We start from the raw sequence: 23,559 nt of genomic DNA, 5'->3' as shown, positions 1-23,559 counted from the left end.
CTGAGTAGAGTCGACTTGCTCTCATCCTCCTGATACACTAGCAACATCTCTATTACGCTCCCTTGATATTTCTTTATTTCTGTGGTTTTGCTTTGCCACACCTCGCTAAGTCTGCCGTTTCTTGGTTCTTGTAAAATTGCCAGGTAAAAGTGAGAAATGAAAATCGCATGAGACAATTCTCAGATTCATCTGTGATGACAAAAACTCTACTTTTTGTTTTTAATGGGAATTTTTTTTGGTCAAATTAAAGTGTTCTCTGCATTTTTTATGTTTTAATTTAATCCAAAAAAGAAAATTCTGTCTTATTGTTCTAAGCCTGTATGACAATCATTGTTGTGTTGGAAAATCTACAGAGAGATTTGATTTTAAGAACGAAGAAATATAAAGTTGTGATGAATTTACCAAAATTCACACCTTAATCACAGATTATCTTTCCCTTCAGCGAGGGACATTTATATTCATTCACTTAGCTGATACTTACAAAAGATAGCAACTGAAGTCTACAAATTAAATTACCTTTTAAAAGTTACTATGAGACGTAATTAAAATGTATTAACTTTGACAAATATGCCTACTTTGTTTTAAGTCATCTGCACTTTCCGTGTTACAAAAGCAAACCAAATATGACAGGAATAAAATGTACTACTGTATCTTTCCTGTCATTTACTCACCCGTGTTGCTTTTCACATTCAATTATAGCGCGTGCGTAAGAACTTGCGTTTGTTTACACATTATGTAAAGCGCGCTAAAGTGACAAGGGCAAAGTAGAACTGCAGGTTTATCTTATTGGCTCTCGTGTTCACCAATCAACGCCAAGATTTCAATGGGAGGCAGGGCAGTTTTTCACTATCAGAAAATGTATTTATTATTAAGCGAACATTTTTTTGATCACTATTTCTTGCTAAATCTTACCTCCATGAAGTAGAAAATTACTTTTTATTTTCAAGAAAGGATTTTAATATATTTAGCTATCTGAATTCTTAGAAGACGTCTAAAAATTCAATTTCTTTTAATACTCTTTGATGGTGTAATATAATATGCTTCAGTTTATTTCAAAATGTCATATACTGTAACACTTTGATATTGATTATTAATATTGTCAGTTTGATTGTAAATGCTATGTTCTTTGTGTCCACAATTGATCCCTTAATATACCATAATAATGGTGCCATTTTACTTAGATTTCTTTGATATTTTCTAAATTAATATTTAGCAAATAGATAATTCTGTATATGAATAGTTAGTGGTTCATTTTCCTGATCGGCCAAAAGGCTTTCCAGGAGGTTCCTTTACCAATGGCGTCAGGATGGGGATGTGTCTGTCAGATGGGAGGGGTGTTGGAAGATACTACTACTCAATTTAAAAAGAGAAATGGGTGAACACCTCATCTGCTGGGTCTCATTATAACCCTGCCTTGTGACAGACACCACATTACCGCATCGAAAGAGACCCTTTAAAAAGGGGATATTTATTTTGTGGAATGAATTACCAAGTATAATTAAAGCTTTAATCTCCTTTTTCCCCTCAACAAAACAATTTTGTATGAACCCACAGAAGCAATCCAAAATTAATTTACCGCACCAGTGATTAGTATTAATGCTTTGCCATTTTTTCCCTCTTCCGTCGCTTGGCTCTCTGTTGCGCCGAGCTCAGATGAAAGGATATAGCCTGTTGTTACATGCGATATTCATGTGTAATTAACACAAGTCTCGCAGAGCAGGGGGCAAGCTAGCATGTACTCTTAATAGCTTTCATCCTGGGAATGGCAGCTTTTGTCTCCCGCTGGCAGGGTTAAGGCAGTGTCTAAAATTTTGCTCGTCAAGCCTGTCAGTCATAATGTAAGTCCAGACTGAACCAACTCTTCCACCAGGTCATGAATGGATGATTTCTACATAGGTAAATGGTGGCAGAGGGTTTTGATGATTGGATGAAAAATTCCATGTCAAGATGCTTGAACTGACCGTCTGGTCTTTATTCTGCTATTTGTTTGTAGCATTTTTGCATGTTAAAACTTGTATTTGTGAAGGTGTGTGTGCTCTTTTTTAATGGTACATTTTCCTTTCTTTCCTGTTCTATGAACCTATTGCCAAAGCTGGTTTACATTTCAAAACAGCTAAAAGTTTGAAGTATTTCTTTGAAAACAAATACAAATACTGCACTTGAAAGAGACAAAGAGATTAAAAATAAAGCTTTGTGCCTCTTCTATTGTTCTTCCAGAGCAATCTTCTTATTTCCTTTTCCAAGAGGTTCCTCTGGTGACCTCCAGATGAGGTGTCAAGTCTTCTTTGATTGGACGAGACCTTCCAAAGCCTGTGTAATGAGGGAATGACAAAGTACTGAACCATGGGATCAATGCTGGAGGTGGAAAGCTGTTCGTTAGCGTAGGTATGTGAACATCTTTGTGCTGTTTTGTAGGGTGCGAGTGGGATCGATGGTGCGTTTGCTTTGTGTAGGTAAATGATCATTGTGGAGATGGACAGGACCACTTTGTCTTGTGGCCCTAAGGGAACAAAAGACAAATTGGCCTAGAACTCCCAGCATCCCTTTCACTCTCAATTCTACAATTTAACACTGGAAGTGATACATATGGAGGAGCCACAACGGCAAATCGGGTAAAATATTTTCCAGCGGCTCTTGAAGAAGGTCAAGGGTTACATTTAAATGGCATTTATTTCCAGTCAGTCACTGTTAATATTTGATTTGCTGTACCAACACTTTTTGTAGGAAATGTCTGAAAAAGGAGAGAAAGAACATAATAGAACAAAGACATACTTGCTTGAGATTTGGACAAAAGGTGTATAATTTATGTTGTACATTATACCTGTTGTTCTGGTCTTTGAATTTGATCATGAGCTCGTGTTTTCCAAACAGATTTAGTATGTGTGTATTAGTAGTGTGAATTTTTCAATGACACATTCTGCAGTTCTCATAATAACACCAGTAGGTGGCGCCAAATGACCGTCTTTGAGTGAGTCATTTGAATAATACACTCATCTGATTCTTTGAATCACAATGATTCATTCAGGAACTAAACATTTTATCATCTTTATGAGTGAGTCATTAAAACATTCATTGACCCTGATCCATTCAGGATCTTAATGATTGAGCCACTGACTTGCTTTTTTTTTTCAACACTGAAATACAGAAAAGAATTAATAAAAATAAGGCCATTTAATGAGTGCATAAATGTGTCTCCCAATATGAACACATCAAGTAAGTTATTCAGACAGCTTTATATGAGTATTATATTTAAATTTAATGTATTATATTTAAATCAGTATATGTTTATAAAACATTCTGTGCATCTTTGACTATAATAAATAGTGAAAACAATGAGAAATATCTGGATTTATGTGTGACACTCTCCATATCTTATGAATGTTTGATGTTGTCACAACATTAGCTCCTTTTGAAAAACATGCTACTATATCTGTCTGATAAAATAAGATAATGTATGACTGAGCAAACAGATTTGAGTATTCCAGTGAGCTGTGTGATAAACATACAGTGTATATTCGACTATAATATAAATTATGTTCTGTGTACATGCAGAGTCAATACCCTCATAATGGCAATGCATCATAAATATGCAAAGGTCAGAGATTTGAGTCTCTGTTATTGAAGAAAGAAATATTTATTTATAACCATATTAATCATGATAGTAATAATCATAATCATAATAATATAATGATTTCATTAATAAACAGTACTGGTTGTTTGAAGCACATTGGATGCATACAGAAAGAAAACTGAAATTTAGAGTACAGATCCAGGACAGCAGAAGTTTCGTCATTTCATTTTAAATAGAATACTTTATATTGGTTTCTTTTTTTTTTTTCTTTAGTTTTTTTTTTTTCACGCTTATGTATTTGGAACAACTTCAAAATTTGAAAAAGGATGAAAGAAAATGAAAACAAACAAAGGAAAACCCCAAATGATAGATTTGTTGTCTGCGTAGAGCTTGTGTTGCACATGAAGAGAACTTTTAATATAGTACATTTTATATTGAGATGACAGAGGAAGTAGCTTTTGTATATTTTCAGTAGAAAAGAAAGGGGCTGGAAGCACACGCACACCATACACACTACATGGAGAGTAACTATCACTGAGACGACTAACTTGACTTCCATTCAAACTCTTGTGCTTCGGGGATCTGGCAATGACGATGAGGAAAATCATGTTGGCAGGAGTTCGTTTTTTCCTTTTTTGTGTTGGGAAAAGCAATTGCCAGGATAAGTTTGTCATTTCCATTGGCTTGACTGTGTTTGAATGAAGTTCAAGGGAACTGTGCAGACACAGGTGAGCTGCATAGCTGGTCTTCCACCTGCCCTATTATCTAGAGCAGACGACCAGTGTAGATTTGAAGGACGTTTCGGATGGAGGAACAAGTGGCAGATACATGCGCTCGAGTTTCATCGTAGTTCTGACAATAGACTATAAGCAGACTACAGTTTGCATTGGTTCTCTGCTTTGGGTCGAGGAAGACGGCGAATGACTTTGGTGCTCAGGTTAATGGACTGAAACAGAGAGAAGAGGGAAGACAACAAGCCAAAGAATACAGTGCAAAAGCTGACAAATACCTCACAGCAGGGTCGGAAAAACCAGGGCATGTAAACAAGTAATGTCTCGTACGGACTTAAGCAAAGAAATAAACCCAGAGGTCTTGGATCTCTGTAGAATTGACATCTTTTTGTTAGGTTGTTCAGTCACAGTCTCTTCCAGAGCAGGATCCACCACTCTTTTTTTTTTAGAGTCCCTGAAACAACAACACGTCTTCGCCGAAAGTTCCCGTCGCTATCTGACCCAGCGAACTGTTTTCCACGATCCTTCGGGTAACAAAGTAGCACAGTTGCTGAGATAAGAGTCACCAGCTTTGTAGGAAATAAAGTTTTGTTCTGAGAGGAAAAATGCAGCAAGGAAGAGTAACATCATTACCTATGGAAGGGAACACATCAGTTCTGTCATGTAACACCTGAGTCCGAGGAAGCGCATGATTTTGCAAAGCTTGGGAATGCTGTCTGTTGAGGTGGGCTATCTGTTAAATGTACCTTTTCTTCTCACTGAGCCGAAATACACACTGTAAAAAGCAGGAAAAATCGTGCAGTCGTTATTTCATAGACGTGTTTCTTCCTGATCTGACCCACTTGCTTTCACCAGAGTCAGGTTGATTCAGTCCTGTTAAATATGAAAATGCCGACCTGAATAAAACCGGTAAATTTAGATGTTATCAAAAGAAGCACGTCTTTTGTATATATGTATTTTTTTTTGTACAGTGCATTACTTTCCCAGGATAACATACTGCCATTTTCAACATCGATTATAGAGTGACACCTCTTTTGAACGTGGGTGAACTGTTCACCGTTTGCATAAAAAAAAAAAAATAAAAAAAAAAGGAAAGTGGTTGTCGATAAAAACCAAACAGCATAATTCTGCTCTGTCTCATCCAATCGTTTTATGTCTTTTCTGCCATTGTCCTGCAGGGTCATGATAATGTCCGTCGGCCAGCTGGAGTGCTCCTGTTATAAAAGAGAGGTGTCAGCTGGACCGTACAATATCTCCGTCGGGTCCGGCTTCAGAACAAAGACTTGGTTTACCGTGTCCACATTTACAAAGTACTGCTTAAAAAACAAAGACATGTACATAAAAAGTTGAATTACATTCAATAGCTGAACCAAAGATACAGACGAACAGAAACAATGCCACACAAGTGTAAATCTCTCAGTACTTGCATAAATCGCAGCCGAAAATAAACCTGGACCACCATCGAAAAAAACAAAAAAAAAACAAAGAAGGTACAATCCTTTTTGAAGGGTCGCAAAGTCACAAATAGATATATCCATATATAAATGTTTTTCATACTGGTAATACAATAATACAACATTAGTAAATGGCTACAATCGACGTTTGACCACGCTGAGCAGCATGTAATTAGTACAACGTTTAAATATATAAGGATGTGTCACTGAAATGGAGCTCATTAGAAGTATAAAGGTAATCGATTTTTAATAAAACTTTGCTCGCAACCCTATGACTAAACTGGCACGTCGTTTTCCGCCTCGCAGCGGGCAGGAACCCATTTTCAAGATGGATAGTGAAACTCCCGTGACAATACCAAGAAGACAGCTCCAATTTTCTTAATTTGTAGCCTCATGACACCACATACAAAAGTGTTTACTACACAGCACGGCCACCTCCACAACACTACAATGAAATGCTTTTTGGTAGCCCTGGGCTCCGGGGCCGCCGCGACCCAACACGACTCTATAAAGCCCCCTTCCGCCCATAACCGCACGCACACAACACACACACATCCCAGTAAAACCTGCCGGCGGGCCGTTTCGCATTGTGCTACAAACAACAGCGGGATGACAGCGCGTTCCCTACCTCAGACCGACTGGGCTCTGGTGGTTTATTTACATTGTCTTCTCTCGCCCCGTTTCATGCGACACCTGAATAGCAACCTGATGTACTATAAGACTGAAATGTGGAGTCCCATGCAAGTTTGTCTGCCTACATCTAGACGGGATGAATAACAGCTCCCTATGCTCGCGACTAAAGGCCTTTCCCCCCAAGGAAGCGATGTAGTTCAAACCTACTTATGGAAGACCCAGCTGTGCCATATATTCAAGGGCTTTGGATGAAGAGGGGCCACATGGAATCGTGTCTGGTGGGTCTTCAGCCTCGCTGCCCGGCCTCCTTGACCCTCCTAATGCAGGCCGGACAAGAAGGTCTGTGTTGGGAGGGGGGTGGGGGGTGTGAAGGACCAACATGTACACCCCCCATCCCCCCTCCTACAGCACTAATTCATCACTCTGTTGCTAGTTTTGTACATTTTTTTCTTTGCTTCTTTTTTTTTTTGTAACATATTTATACATACATATATATCGCTATATAGATATATACACTCATCTTTTTTCATCTTTTTGAAACCATAAACTTAAAAAAGTTTAGAAAAATAAAAAGTTTTATGACAACCTCTCCTCTTCTCCTCCACCCCGAAAGGCTGTCCCAGGTGAAAGCTAACCCCTCTTTTTATCCACAGCTTGGCTGCGTCAGTCTCACGTCCCCACAGAGATATATAATGCCTTCTCCTGACAGCCTCGGTGTAAGGATTTCCTCTTAACTTCTTTTTGTATTTTTTTTTTCATTGACACTTTTTTTTTCCTTTATCCTTTTTGTTCCTTGTAGCTGATGCTCTTCTCCATTGTCTTCTTTCTTTATATTTACTAGAAATGCAAAAGAAATAGAGAAAAGATGAGTTAATGCTGCTGAGGTGCGTGCAGAATGTCTTTAACATGCACATATACAGTAGGGTTCAAAAGTCTGAGGCCATTAGCTAAAATGCTTCTGATTTGCATTTTAATCATTTAATACATTTCCATTCAATATTTTAAGAATGTCAAAAATTCAACTGAATGATTCATATGAAACAGTGCTACTATTATTATTAATAACAACAACAACAGTAATATTCAATAATACGATTATTTTTTTTTTTCAAATTACTATCTATCCCTTTACATAAAAACGTTATATTAAAAATTATAAGCACATTCAGCTAAAATCTAAACTAAATTCCTATTTATGTACAGAGGTCACGTGATCAGCGTCACAATAAATACCGGAGAATCTGAAAATATTATTGATTTGAGATAATTTACAATTTAATCATAGATGTTTATTCATAAAGTAATTTTTTCCCTAAATCCTGAAACTCAGTTTGCAGGTTTAAAGTAGATTATGAATCCCAGATCTTCAGTGTGATCTCAGACTTTTGAACTCGCACGATCTAAAAGAAAGTAATTACGTAATAAAATTGAAAAGCATGCAGAAGGAAAATATATTCTGATTACATTATCTTCCATGCACCGGCTCAATATCAGAAACAATCCTTGGGTGTAACGCTAAACACACATTGCGGAATTATCCACCAAATCCCGGATTAGAGTAACTGAAGTGAAAATAGGGCTCAGCAGGGGGAGCGTCTGCAAAAATTTTAGCATTATGAGTGGAGCGGATTGATCAGAGGCTCGGTGATATCGTTGTAGTCTGAGGAGGATGTTCAACACCGAGCTGAAAAGACGTCCACCGGACAGGAAGAGAAAAGTGGAGAGAGAGAGGAGGAGGAGGAGGATATTCCGGGTGTCCTGGGGGCTCTCATCCTGACAGAAGCTCTCTAATTCAGGGAGATGTGGTGCCGTGTGGATGAGCCTCAGAAGAGGGAATGGGCTGACTTTAATTTTAACATGACTTTGTAGTTCTTCACCCATCCCTGGAGGAGCACACAGATGTGCTCCAGCATACTGATCATGCCCAATGTCGGGCCTCTGTTCTCTGCTTGAGGCGTAATATCTCTGGAACAGACATGGAACTCTCCTCAAGTCTTTGCTTGACAAACATGAACAGAAATCGACTGAGGGAGACGTAAAACTGTTGGTGGGCAGCCATGTCGATGGACGCCAAACACGCTTGTAACATGATACATGCTAAGCCTCCTTTTCAACATCCAAGTGCTATCGACTAAATCACAAAACTGACAGCTACTACAGGCAATAAAATCAAATACAGATATCAATGTAAGTAAATAATTTAATTTTTATACTTTAATAAAAATTAATTAAATAATAAAAAAAAATCTAGCAAAACAGAAAAGACATATAGTTATAATTTTCCTTTTATTTAGACACAAAAATTGCTAAGCATTACTTGTTTGTATTTTATGCATGTAGTTTTAACTACTGAATCATGAAGTCCAAAAACAAATGTACCAGTTGGATTTTAACAGATGAGGCAATTCATATAAGCTGAAAATTTCACAATGTAAGCCTACATGAAAAGCACAGCAAGTACACATTTAATACTACAGGTTATACATATAAAAGATGACTGCGATATGTGCTCACATATATTTATATATAGTACTATGTACAAAGAGTACAGTTTTTGCTTACATTTTTTTTTTACAAATATTTTTTTTAAAATCCCCTGACAGAAGAAAATTGCACAATGAAACAGCACATGGAAAAGACACAATTTTAAATGACAGAAAGTTAATGAGGTAACAGCAGATAAAATATTAAATCGAACTATTGTCCGGTGTGACCCAGTTTGGGTCTATTATTGACACAATTCTATGCTAGTTAAGCCGCTGCATTAAGAACGCAAAATAAACAATTATATTACATTATTAACTTGTATGCTATGTTTCAATAAATAAATAAATAAATTGAATACAAAATAGTTTTTAGCTTATACTCCATTCTGTTTGCACCCTAAAACAACTCTCTTGGTAAATTAACATTTGTGCCATCAAATTGAGAGAGATGAAAATCTGCTGCTTTGTGGACTGGCCCCTGGCCCAGGGTGCCATCTTACAAATCACTGCATTAACAGAGCTAATTAAACAGGCAATCTTTTAATGGCCCACTGCGGCGTCCATGCAAGACGGAGACTTCCATCTTGTCAATCTGCAAGCTCACACATTCGTTTAAATGACTGCAAACCGTCTCCTCAGCAGTCATTTCGTGCAGCGCAGTGTTTTCTCTCTCTGCCTAAATGTTGGAATTAAATAAATGGATGATTGAGTCCTAATATAGTTGCTTTATTAGTTAAATTGTCTGAAATAGAGATGGAAATGCCTTAGTCAAGAATATGGTAGTCTTCTGCATGAATTAACTCAATCAGATTCATTTACAATTCTGCATAGATATTTAACAAGAGGAAGCATGGTTTATATGGTCAAACTAAACGCCACTTTTTAGGACTAACTAAAAGTGTGGCTGGAAACACCGAACACAATGCGTATTTTATTTCAGCAAGGCTCATAAATGAGCACTCCTCATAAAATGTGAATGCAACAAAGTCAATTAAAATTGTGTCTCCCACATAAATGAAACTGAGGTCAGAGGGCAGCATAAATACCTTCCCGATGTATGGAAAAAGGACATACATTTAAATAGTTCAACAACACACAGCACAGAGTTATTGATTCACATCTGGACATAATATACTCTCTCCTCTCCACAGAAAAGGTATAAACAATTCTGATTTAAAGCCTATTATATTCTATTATATAAAAATGCCACCATATAACATTCTTAAGGGTGTATAGTAAGTTTACAAAAGAAAGGACTTTGTACTTTGCATGTTTAACACACAATGGTAATGTTTTCATGTGTCACACCTGTCTTATTTTTTCGTTTTTAAATTGATAAACACCATCATTTTGTTCAAAGTCAGACATAAAAATGTAAAGACAAAAAACTTGAACAGAGAAAATAAAATCACAATGTTATTTACAGTGGATGTTCATTCTTTTGAGTAACATTTGTTTTCCATTTCCACAGATTAGTTTTTAGTTTTTGCATTTTGGTTTCCGGTAAACAATAGGTTTGGATGTTTCAAGAAAACAAGGCCATTTTAGGAGTCCATTTTCAAATACATTCAAGATTAATGTTGTTTACTACATGCTACTTAAAGATATGGTTCATCCAAAATTAAAATTCTGTCATAATTTTCTCACTCTTAAGTTGTTCCAAACCTGTATAGGTTTCTTTCTTTCTGCTGAACACAAAAGAAGATATTTTGAAGAATGTTGGTAACCGAATAGTTGATTTTTTGCCATCTCAATGTAACAAAGTGATAATTACTCATTTTTCTTTTAATTCGATAATCATAAATCGGTTAGTCTTGGCTGTCAGTGCTGCGCTACACAACACAGCTCGCCTCTGTTCTGCTGTTTTGCAGAGACAGATATTCACATGGACTTATTGTACAGGGAGGAAGGGAGTTAGAGCAGACAGCAACACAAAAAATTATATCAGTCATAGCCTAATAATTCAATAGTGTGTTCACAAATATATTGTAGACTACTAATTTTGACCTTTAGGCACTTTAGATATTGTGTTGTAATACACTACCAATCAAAAGGTTTTGATCAGTAAGATTTTAATGCTTTTCAAATGTAATTTATTCCTGTGATTTCACTGTACTTTATTCCTGTGATTACTCCAGTCTTCAGTGTCACATGATCCTTCCGGAATCATTGTAATATGCTGATTAGCCTTTAAAAGAACATTTACTATTATTATTACTACGTTGAAAACGTCCGAACAGCTTTTGTCTGAAACAGAAATATTTTTTTTAACATCATAAATGTCTTTATCATCACATCTGATCACTTTAAAGCATCCTTGCTAAATAAAGGTAATAATTTTCATAACCAAAAAAACTACAAAAAAGAAATTATACTGACTCCAAGGTTTTGGTATAGTGCACGTGTAATGTTACAAATGCTTTTTATTTCAGATAATTGCTGATCTTTGATGTTTCTATTCATCAGAAAATTCTGATGCACTCAACTGTTTTAAATATTGGTAATAATAACAACAAATATGTTTCTCGAACAGCAAACGAGCATATAAGAATGATTTCTGAAGGATCATGTGACACTGAAGGCTGCAGTAATGATGCAAAAAATGCAGCTTTTTGATCACAGAAATAAATTACATTTATTTTAATTAGTAAAATTTTAAATAGTTATTTTAAATAGTAAAAATATTTCACAATATTACTGCTCCTGCTGTACTTTGGATTAAATGAATGCAGGATTGGTGATGGGAGGGGCAGAGATATTGGGGAAAATGACAAAAAGGGAACTGAAGATGCAGCGCAAAATATGAACCTTTATTCATTTCTATGTCCCCAGACCAAGGATTTAGTACTTTTTTATGTAATGCCTATGTGAATAATAGTGTTGTCTGTGGTTTCAGAAAATGTTGTAGATGTATAGCCTATATGCAGAAAAAGGTGCCAAAATCACAACTTTTGGGGTACAACAGCTTGTCACTGAAGCTGTACCCTTAAAAGGACATATTTGTTTATTTTTTGTTTTTACCACTAATAGGTAGGCCTACAAATTAGCACCTTAAGAGTAAAAATTACTACGATACTCTACTCAAAGGTACTACGGGGTTAAAAAGCCCTGGTTGCCGGTAGCCATTGCCTTCCATAGCATTTTTCCCGCTATATAAATCAATGGCTACCGGCAACTGTTTACAACCAACATTCTTCAAAATATCTTCTTTCGTGTTCAACAAGAAAGAAATTCAAACAGGTTTGGAACAACTTTTCATTATTTCTGGATGAACTATGCCTTTAAACTCGTTTGCTGTGGCACCTGCACAGTTGTAGCCAATGTGCAGCTCGCCAAACATTTTTTTTTTGCCTTTTTCTTAGAGCCAAGTGAGCCGCATGCTGCAGAGGGGAGCAAGGACACATTCGTTTAGGTGAAATATTATGTTGCGCTGTAGATTTCTCCCTACAAAGGTGGAAAAAAGCAATGCATCTAATCTATGTTTTACAATAGGCTGCTGTGATTTCACACTCACGGGAGAACAGTGTGTCTGGAGAGGCAGCCACAACAGCTATGGTAATAGACTGAGCAGAACGGCTGTGCCACGCGCCTGGCTGGCCTAGTGTATCTCCAAATGAGATCAGTGGTTATTGACTCAATGCTGTTATCTTTAATCTGTGGAGTAAATTACTTTGGATGCTGCCTCTCTGCCCTGGTTTCTTTCCTCTTCTTCTATAACTCCACCCTTACAATTCCATTTGAGGAGTGCTGGCTGCTATTTACTGGGCCGTGTGTGTGTGTGTGTGTGAGACACGAGGACATGATCAACGCCCTGAGGAACCAGGAAACTAGGGAGGCCCTATTTCACTGGGAGGATTACTGCCACCCCCAACTCTTTCTTTCTCATTCTTCCTCTCTCTCGTCTCTAAAAGCCTGGCATGTCTTATCACAGGTTCTGTATAAACTGCTGGGCCTCAGGGGAATGTCACCTTGGGGGAAAATCTCTCACCTTAGTGTAAAAGTGCTTCTCCATTGAGAAATGAATGTTGAGGATCATATGGGTGGGCCTTTATAAAAAACAGATATTATAGGTCAAGATTGAGAGCTTTTAAACCTCACATTTTACATTTTCCAAAAAAAATAAAAAAATAAAAAAATACAGGTCAACATTCTTATTATTATTTTGGTTAATTAAAGTCTGGGTAAATATATTTGTATCATATTTATCAAAACTACATATATGCAGCCATTAAGGAGGATGCATTTAACTGATCAAAAGTGACAGCAAACAAATTAGGAATGTTAGAAAAAAAATCTACTTCAAAACAATTCGGTACTCTGTACTAGTTTAACCAAAAATATTGAGCAGAACAACTGTTGTCAAGATTGATAATAATAAGAAATGTTATATGAGCACCAAATTAGAATATTAGACTGATTTCTGAAGGATCATGTGACACTGAAGACTGGGTGTGTGCAAATATATTTATAGAAATGTATTATTAATTAATAATTTTCTGATTTCCGGACCTTTCCTAATTGTTTCCCCTCACTATTTTAAATCTTCCCACTCACATTTAGAAATCTTAGGCTGGCCTCCACATACATTTTGGACTTGACCAATAATGTCCCAAAGATCTATGACTTGTTCGCATACTCTTAGCTATTAACACATAACTCGACAGCAAATCAATACTGGAACATGGCACTCAGAACATCATAACCAGTACTTTCAGTTTCCCAAGGCATGTGGGATGTTTTTTTTTTCTTATTTCTTATTTTCAATTTATAAATACCTATAGTTTGTTATATGTCTGTATGTTTGTTATTTAAAATATGATTAAAAGTTATTTTTAAGCAGACTGCATCTTCCATATTAACATAAGCGTGATGGAGATTTCAGCAATGAGCGGTAATTGCTCCCCCTGTCATCTCTGTTGTTGCAGTGGGATTCTGGACATCTCATCAGCTAGAGGGTGCAACAGACCGTGTAGTGGGGAAGTGTTCTCTCTTTCCACATTACTGCACTATGTTTATTTACAGAATGCTTTCTGAGCAGCTGAAGCGGCCTTGATTAAGTGTACGCTCTTTATGTGACATCTAACAGATTAAAACTGAAGGAAACCTTGCTGGAGGCCTTCCTTCATGAATATTTGCTTTGATACAGGCAGACGTGTTTGTATATAGATTTAGTTAAAAATAGGAAGCTTAACGATACATTAACATAATATAATACAAGTGCTATACTAATAGATTATGCTATTGTTAGATTTTTTTGTTGTTGTTATGACTGCATGTAAAAAAATAAATTTGATTTAAGTTATGAGGAAACTAACCAGATTTGCAGATTTTATTGCTTTGTAAAAAAAATAAAAAATAATAATAATAAATTTTGCATATGCAAAATTATTATTATTATTATTATTATTTAAACTTTAATAGTAAATAATTAATAATAATAGATTTTAGTATTATTATTATTCATTTTTATCTTTTCCTTTTTACTTAAATAATAATAATAATAATAATATTATTAATAATAATAATAATAATAATTTATTGTATTGAAAAAATCTCATAAAATGCATCTTTAGTCCATCTGTGGAAATGGAATAGTTTTAACCAAGTACAAAAAAAACAAAACAAAAAAAAACACGACATCAATCTCTCCAAATGACATACAATTGCAACCACACAGACAATAAATGTTCATTGAGTTATATAACAGTACTTTAAAGTGAAAGAGGTTGTGAGTGACAGAGAATTGCTTGAAATGCTTCATGAAGGGTCCATGTAGCTAACTAGTTTTAACACTACTACAATATAGTATCGGTAAACAATCATAGACTCCATAAGAGAAAGCTGGAGCTTTGTAAATGAATGTTTATATCCATATTTCCCTTTGATATTTACTGGAGAACAAAATAGTAAGGCTATATTAGTAGTTTACAGATAGCATATGCAAACCTTAGAGGTTTTTCTTTTCATATTTTAATGAACAGCAGTCATCGCTACTTCTAATAAGTGGGTGTTCAGTGGGGCCTTTAATGCAAAGACGGTAAATATATGTATGCGAGTCTAGCGCTACTGTTGTTTTGCCCAAGTTGCTCATTGCTGTACCATTTAGTAAGGCAAATAAACTCACTTCCTGGCCTGCTCCCTGTCCACATAAATCAGCTGAGCTCATGCCCATAAATCTACGGCGCAACTAAATGAGAAAACTCATTGGACAGCACCCCAACCCCCCGTCACTCAGCCCCTCCCCTACCGGACCACACATTTCAATACAAACAAAAACAGATTCCAAATCAATGGCCAAGAAACAAAAATGCTGGATAACCGCAGGTTGATAAGAAGAGCTTTAGCCCAAATGTGACTGTTCGGGGAAGGTTCGCTTATGACCCGGAGGCGTTTTGCTCTATTGAACGTAGAGGCGGTTGGGTTGTTTGTTTGTGTTTGTTTTCTTTTGTTTGTTTGTTTGTTTGGATTGATTCTCTCTCTAGTAGGGTGTGAAGCGACTGTAACCTCCTCTGTAAAGGCTAGCCTGCAACATCAAAGATGAAAAAACAAAAAGGACCCAATCAGTGTTAAATAGATTCTTTGGGGTGAACAGTGGTTGAAATTTTCTTCCCTTTCGTCTCAAGTTTGGAAAGAAATTGCACAGTGAATTTCAACTCGGATGGGTGTCAGAGTTCAGAGTTTCATGGATCAACCAGGTAACGACTAAAACAGCCCAGTGCGTTTCATCAGTTGCTCTAGATCGAACCTCTCCATCACGGCCGTCTGGCCCTCAGGTTGATCTGATTGGAGACATCTAACACATACTGCTTTCTCAGACCTCTCCTTAACCGGACTGCAGTAGTGCCCTCTTCTGCTCTTGCCAAATACAAAAAACTTCAAAGGCTCGATGGGCCGCTCTCCTCAGCTCCGACCCTGTGCAAAATACACACGCCTTAAACGTGGCATGAATTCTGTTCTAACAGAGAGCAAAGCAAAGTAACTTTTTTTTTTTTTTTCACGAACCCTCTGAGGGGCTCATTATTAAATACTTTTTACTTGTGATCTGCTGGTCAAATATGATTTAATGATATTCATTTCATTCTCAGCAGGCTCAGTGCAAGCACTGAGAGGAGTTCTGCTCATTTGAGTCGCAACTGATTCGGTCCTGGCATCGCTGAGAACTCTGAGTGCCCACTTCGGCCCCCCTGCGGCCCTCGTTCGACCGGAGGAGCGCCGAAGGATATTTGCTATGCCCTAACGTGGCAAATTGAAGTCTTGAGAAAGGGAGGAAAATTTAATAAAAAAAGAAAAGGAGGCAAAAAAGCAACACAGGCCACAGTTTTAATTAAGTAAATGAAGAGGAAAAAAATGGTCTTAATTAATGAAAGCTTTTAGCTAGCAGCTGCACCGGGGAATAGTACGGTTTTGAGAATCACACGGATGTCGACTTGGTAAATTCCAGTCATTTGTCTTAGGCAGAGTGTTTGTCCAATAAGCCTCATGGGCAGGGGGAGGTGGGTGCGATGGAATCTTTTTCTTTTCTCCCCGTCGTTCTTCCTCTATCTCTCACCTTTTCTTTAATCTCCCTCGGCACGCTGCTGCACGCGCTTGATGGTCGTTAATCTTGAGAAAAGTCCCGACCAACAGCCGCAAAAAACAACATCAACAACAAAAAAAAAATCATAAAGAGTTTTCTCGTTTTGTGTTCAGATAGGAGTTTGAGAATTTTTCATCTTTGATGTTAGCTGCAAAAGCTAGCTAAAAACAAACATTAACAGGACGACGATCCCCACATTTGCTGATATGCAAAGGAAAGTGTCTCTTTTGGGAGGTCTAATCAAGTGTCAGTACGCTGGTTACCCCAGTGCATTTAATGAGATAAAAAGTGCCCAGGATCCATCTTGACAAACTGTCACACACACATCTATCAGCTGATGAGTCTCTGAATATATAAACACATATTTATAGTCCTGACATTAATAATGCAAATGTAAACAAGGTCCAGAATTAACACTTTCCAACTGCCAAATACAAATAGGCTTCGACGAGTAAATAAAACACTTCGCCAGTTGGCCAGTTGCAATCTTTAAGAATGATTCCTGCTGTGGCTGAAGAAAGTGATTAAAATAAAAAAGGTACTATCATTTACAAATAAAGTAATAAATCAAAAATAGTTGTGGCTTGCACAGTTGTTAGTTTGTTCTTCTAATATATATGTACAAAAAGAACAATAAAATAATATCACATTGTTTATATTTGTATTTATTTATTATTTGTTTTAGAAAATGGATAACATATAATGTATGTATAAATAAAGCTAATTTATGGCTGTTAATTTTGGACCCTGAATATGAATATTATTATGTACAATATTGAAGACTTCAGCCACCCCAACTTCATATCTTCAGCTCATAGCATCCTTCAATCAGTATTATAATATTTACAATTATACTAATAATAATTCAATTAGATTTAACAGAAAGCACAGTGATATCTTTCCATTATTATGGCATTATTATGATTACACTGGACTCTGCCTTGTATGTTGTTGGGGTGCTTGGGTCTGGCATGGATGAATGTTTCATGCATCACGTTTCTAGACTCACCATAGTGCCCACGCTGTACGTGGCTGCAGGTCCAATCGTGTGGTGATAAGGGTCCGCTGTTGCATAGACTCTGCCATAGCTGAAGGAAAAGGAAGAAACCGAGAGCGCATTGAAGCTTCGAGAAGATGGTATGCTCCAATGAAAGCTGTTCATTTGAACTAGATCCATTATCACTACACCCTCCTTCTCTCTTGCCCTCTCTTTCTTTTTGTCTGATAAAAATGCAATCACCGGCTTGCCATAAATACATGGTATAAAGGTAAGAGTGTGTTAAAAGTGATAGGTGCTCTGTTATTGTTTTGGAGTAAAAGTATTTTATCTTATGAGCATGTGGTAAAAGTTATATTGGTCAGAGAGGGAGAAGACAGAAAAACACAGCAGAGTAGAAATGAGAAGAAAATGGACAACAGAAATGAAGAACCAACAGCAGAACGGCACGCTTATTTCTACCATGTGTTACACACTTTTATATCCCTGTCATACTGGATAAAATATTCAACTCATAACTCTTTTATCACAAAATAACAATTAAGTGAACATTGAGGTGAATCTTTGAGTGTATGTTGTCATAAAAAAAAAAAAAAAAAAAAAAAAAAAAATATATATATATATATATATATATATATATATATATATATATATATATACACACATATACATCATTGTTGTGTAATTTTGTATGTTCTCAACATCCCTTTCGATACTTTCTATATAATTTATTTTACATGTTATAATCGCTTTAAATGATCAAAAGCGACCAGGAAGTGACACAATTTTGGTGGAAAATTTGTAATTTTTTAGCCAAGGTTTATGCTATTCATTGATACTCATATCTGAAATATGATTACACAAATATGTACCATTTTCCAACATGTTCCAACATGAAAAGATACAAACATATATGAATTCATTTAGTTTCCAAGCTTGTGTGAGCAAGTAAATAATCAAGTTTAAATAAATAAACAAACACATTTTATATAAATACTTCCCTAACTGACAACATTAGCAAATTCAAACTTTCAGAGTTACAAAGTTCTAAAAGTACTGCAGAACAGGAAGGACCTAGCAAGGAAAGAGATGTATGGATGCTTTGGATTTTGTGTTGTGGTGCGTGTGCATTAAAAAAGCGTGTGAAGGAGGCAGAGAGTTTATGTTCACAGCTCTCTTTATCCTTTTCATGCTCCTTTGCCCTCTCTTGTTTACCCAGGCTGCACTGTAAAGAGGCACAGGGCTGGTGGCGTTCTCTGACTCTTTTCACTGGTACCGATTTGGAACTAATTCCTCCAAGATGGGCCTTACTTCTTCCTTTATTTATTTATTAACCCCCAGCACTTCCCTTCTTCATTTGTTGACTTTCCCTACAAACACATGCTTGCAAATGAGGGCCTGCGGGGAGCAGATAAGGCAGGCCGAGCCGGGTGCCGAGGGCACAGACTGAGAGAGGAGAAAAGAGGAGAGAGGGGGGAATCCTGGGCCCAGACATGCTATTACATATGGAAATACTATCGGATCTGACCAGGTTTTTTGTCGTCCGGGATTATTACAACATCAAAGGTCAGGCCAGCTCAGTGGAGTGAGAGAGCCAAGCGGGGAGGATTTTAACTGCTTGTGACAGACAGTGCAGACGAGGGTGGCTGGGAATCCCCAAAACACTAAAGACAGGCCGGGCTACTTAACCTGCAGCTTAACCGGGCAGTGGGAATGACCCACTCCAAAGTAAACCAGGATAGCTAGTTCCAGCTGTATTCAAAAAGAACAACTTAATACAATTTAAAGTGGTTTCCTTTTGATAATTAAGTGATAGTTGACCTAAAAATGAAAATACTTATATGACTTTCTTTCTTTTGAGGGATACAAAGGAGGATACTGCAGTGTAAAAAATATTTTTACGTAGTTGTAAATAAAAAATATTGGAGTATGTTTTACAACAAAACACTTTTTCAGCTTTTCTATTTCAAAATGTCATGTTTAATTCAACGTGTTATTTTTTTTGCTAACATTTTCGGAATGAAAATCACTTCTACACCACTTTGTTTTTCCTGTTTGTGAAAAATGTCTATAACCAAACGGTTTTGGTGACTATATACTTGCATTTTTCAAAATATCTTCCCTTATGTTCTGCAGAATTAAAATGTATACAGGTTTGGAGCAATAAGATATGAAACACAAAATCATTCATTTATGTGTTAACTATCCCTTTAAGCAATCTGTTTTAAAAGGAACGGTATGCAAATTACAAATTCTTTCATCATTCTGTTACTCCAATCCCATATGACATTCATTCATCCAGGGAACACAAAAGAACATATTTAGAATAATGTCCCAGTGTTTGTTTTTGTTCATTGAATGGAAGTCAATGGAATTTAATGTTATTTTGAACTCCACTGACTTTGAATGTATGGACAAAAACATTTGAAAAATTCTTCAGAATATCTTCTTTTGTGTTCCGCAGAAGAAAGAAAGTCGCGTGAGTAAATGATAAGAGAATTAATTCTCGCTTAAGAGATGAGTTCAGGAGTCTGTGTCATTTAAACATTTTTAAAACCCTTCCGCCATGACATATCAAATTAGAGTGTGAAACGCAGAGCTGGCCTATGTGAAAGCAAGGAGCTGAACGACAAGCGATGCAGAAAGAGCTAGAGAGAGAAAGGGAGAGTTGGAGTGTAAGAGGGGACGCAGGAAGGGGGCTGAAATAAGTGCGGTGGAATGCCAGTCTTGTCACCTGCTCTGATGTGGATCTGTGCTTGGCTCTGATAAATCTTACATTATCTGGGCTCTTCAGGCTGGCAGGCAGGGCCGTGCCTTATCGGCACTGACACGCTCAATCTTGCCTAGATTAAACCAGTGCCTGGCCTGATCCAACCTGACAGGGTCCCCACAGGTCCTGGATAAATTACTGACAACCCTGCACCACCTTCGTCTTCACACACACATACACAGTCAACCCTGTGGCCTGAAGTGAGTAAGCTAAGTGGTTACGGAAATTCAGGTTGAATTCAAGTTTAAAGGGCGAGAGTGTATCAAAGATAGGAAAGCAAAGTCTAAATTATCTAATCTAACCCAGTTTAATAAGAGAGCAGATCTGTAAACTCATACCTGGCTTTCAGAGCTGAGGAGAAACACTTTTGAGAATGACTCAAATGCAGTTAAAAGTGCATAATGTCCTGCCAGGCCTTAAAATCCATCATCTGTTTACTCAAAACCAGCATTCTTTGAAATCAAAGAAAGGTTAATGTTTTTAATATGAATTTGTCAAATAATGAGGTAAGACCCAAATAAGTGGCTTGATAAATGCATTTTTTTTTCTTACAGTAAATTGACAGATTTCTTTTTGAAACAGGGCAGGAGTTTTTATCTAAAAGCACTTATATACTTTCATGTATAAACATCCATTTATACTGTGCGAGATAAAATTTTAAGTGCAATGTACTTTTTTTGTTTGTTGTTTATTTCCAAGACTATATAAATTGCTTTTATACTATCACTGCGTGGAAGCCAAATCAAATTATTTTTCTATATATATAAGCTGCCTAAAAAAATAAATTTTTGTATTAAAAAAAAAAAAAACCTGGATAGCTAGTTCCATTAGTATCAAATTTTTTTGATTTTCCTCATCTCAACTGGTTTCGATTAGATCATTAATAAATAGTTCACTCTTTGATATCTTAGTGAAAACTGCATTTAGATGCCTTCAAGTCTAATATAGACCTTAATAGCCAGTGTCGTTTTAACTGGGTCTTGAAGCATCAACTAAGTGATGAAAGACAGACAGAAAGCACAAGACTCTTTACCTGTCACTGTAGGCCGCTGCAGCTGCTGCCGCTGGTTGGGCATATCTGTATGCTGCATAGCCACCCTGTCAATTACATAAGGGCATCCGTCAGACACATGCAAACAGCAGGGCATCGGTGACATGAAATTTTTAGAACCATCTGTCCACAATACATCTGGACTGTTCATACATTATCCCATCTCTTTGCAGATCCTAACACTGCAGTGAATCCCCAAAGCTCAGTTACAACCTTAAGAGTGCTGCTGAAAAGCCCTGTCAATGCTCACTAAAATCAACGCTGAGTGATTTAGGTGGTATTTAGTTTGCCAATACAGCTTTTTGTGAAGCCTTTTTGTTTTAATGGGGAATTGTCAGATTGACTGCATTAGCTCTTCATGTAGATCTCAGCACAGATGCCTAACAGCCCGAGTCTGAACGCGGAAACCATCTGAGCGTCTTCACTTATCTACGCTGAGTGCAGCAATAGCGGTGCATCCAACGACTTGTCTTTCCAGTGTGCATCAATCCCATCAATTGAAATGGCAGGGCTGGGCAACTATCGATCAGCATGGTAAGTGGCAATCTGGTATAAACAATTAAAATCAGTCAATGTTTGCTTACTGCGAATGAACCAAATGGAAGATTTGGCTGAAGCTATTGAAGGGGCCTTTTAATTAATGTGGCTGGCCAATACGAGTCTCCTGGCTCGATGCCCAGGGGAGCGGTCTTGACACACACAACGTGCTCATCCATGGCTGGAGAACGGCACAAGACAACACTAAATATTGCTTGTATAAGCATGAGATGACATATGACAAAGCTATTAATTGCTCCGTTCAAGCCAGCTATTAATAGGTGCGTTGTGAGGAGCATCAAATGACATTAGCTGGGAGACTGTTAGCCGCAAGAACTGAGCATCGTTTGCTATCCTTCTCGTTTTGTGAATGCTTACATTCCAAACATGCCAAGCTTTAAATAACGGGGGGATGTATTTGCTGTGAGCGAGTATCTAAGTGGCTGGGGTGTTTATTGAAGTGTCTGTTTTAATGAAACGTAGCTCTGCTCTTTGTTATTTTCGCACGCTGACATCACTGGTACATTATGTGAATAATCGCGGTGCCAGAGCTCGTGCAGGACTGAGGCATCGCAGATACAGGACTGCACGCTGAATTATAGATGCTCTCATTTATTTTTTAGCTCGGGATTAATGTCCGGTGCTACTCTGCTAAGATCAAATGTTTAGCTACTGGAGTCGAAGAAAAATCAGGTCACAGAAGATTGTGTACATGGATTCTGTGGAAGTTACAGCTTCCTAATTCCAATGGTTTCAGCGGCTCATACAGATGGATTTAAAGGGATTGATCAACCACATACGATATTTATGTCATTATTTGCTTAGCTTCATGCCATTCAAATAAAATAAAATGAAATAAAATAATATTACTATTTTAAGATTTTGACCATTGCATGCCAATAAAACACTGTAAAATCAGGGCTCCAGACTAACTTTTTTCACTAGGAGCACAGTGGCCCCCAACTGAAAATTTTAGGGGCACAACCAGAAAATTTAGGGGCGCACACCGTAAATCAACATGCTAACCAAATCTACTAATTTCCACTGTATTACTAATAAATACTTTAATAATAGATGCAGAAATTACAATGTGCTGTTTCAAATTCAGTGTCACATTTTATTCTGCACTTTTGAAAATGCAACAACAAGGTAAACTGACAGCACCATCGCTGTCAAGACAGTACAAATAGTAAACAAAATTCCATACACTCAGAATAAAAAATGTGCATAGTAAAAAAGTTTGTGTGCATGCTGTATCGTTGTTGTATGTTTCGTTAAGTTTTAAGCCATTCTTCCTTTGAAGGTTGAGCTGGCTTTTGTATTTGGTGAAAGGTAGTTCTAATGCTTATAGTACCTCAGACATCTGAATTCTTACAGCCAGTCTTCTCGAAAATGGTGAGTGTGGATCAGGGCCGGCCCTGACCAATTTGCTGCCCTAGGCAAGATTTTACCTGGCGCCCCATGTGTATGTATGTATGTACATGTATATATATATATATATATATATATATATATATATATATATATATATATATATATATGTATATATATATATATATATATATATATATATATATATATATATATATATATATATATATACACACACATACACACACTACAGCAGAACTGTTTCCAACACTCATAATAAATCATCTTATTAGAATGATTTCTAAAGGATCATGTGATAGACTGGATGTCACATGTGACACTGAAGAATGGAGTAATGATGCTGAAAATTCAGCTTTGCATC

The 23,559-nt window shown here is 36.9% G+C and overlaps 1 protein-coding gene across 2 annotated transcripts in view; it reads right to left on the bottom strand.

Annotated features, from left to right (window-relative positions):
• Positions 1 to 3,615: 3,615 nt before the first annotated feature.
• The window catches only part of LOC127969495 (RNA binding protein fox-1 homolog 3-like), a 110,612-nt gene continuing 90,668 nt past the window's right edge, over positions 3,616 to 23,559 (bottom strand). For both annotated transcript variants that reach the window (XM_052571501.1, XM_052571500.1), the window contains 3 exons: positions 21,252 to 21,316; positions 17,461 to 17,539; positions 3,616 to 7,226 (listed from right to left, as the gene is read on the bottom strand). In XM_052571501.1, the coding sequence (XP_052427461.1) occupies positions 7,224 to 7,226; positions 17,461 to 17,539; positions 21,252 to 21,316 (147 nt within the window). In that variant the 3' untranslated portion in view covers positions 3,616 to 7,223. The remainder of the gene's footprint in view (positions 7,227 to 17,460; positions 17,540 to 21,251; positions 21,317 to 23,559) is intronic.

The sequence above is a fragment of the Carassius gibelio genome, chromosome B12 (assembly GCF_023724105.1).
Source record: "Carassius gibelio isolate Cgi1373 ecotype wild population from Czech Republic chromosome B12, carGib1.2-hapl.c, whole genome shotgun sequence".
Taxonomy (NCBI): Eukaryota; Metazoa; Chordata; class Actinopteri; order Cypriniformes; family Cyprinidae; genus Carassius; species Carassius gibelio.
The sequence above is the reverse complement of the archived record's forward strand: the minus strand, read 5'-3'. Positions and strand labels throughout refer to the sequence as shown.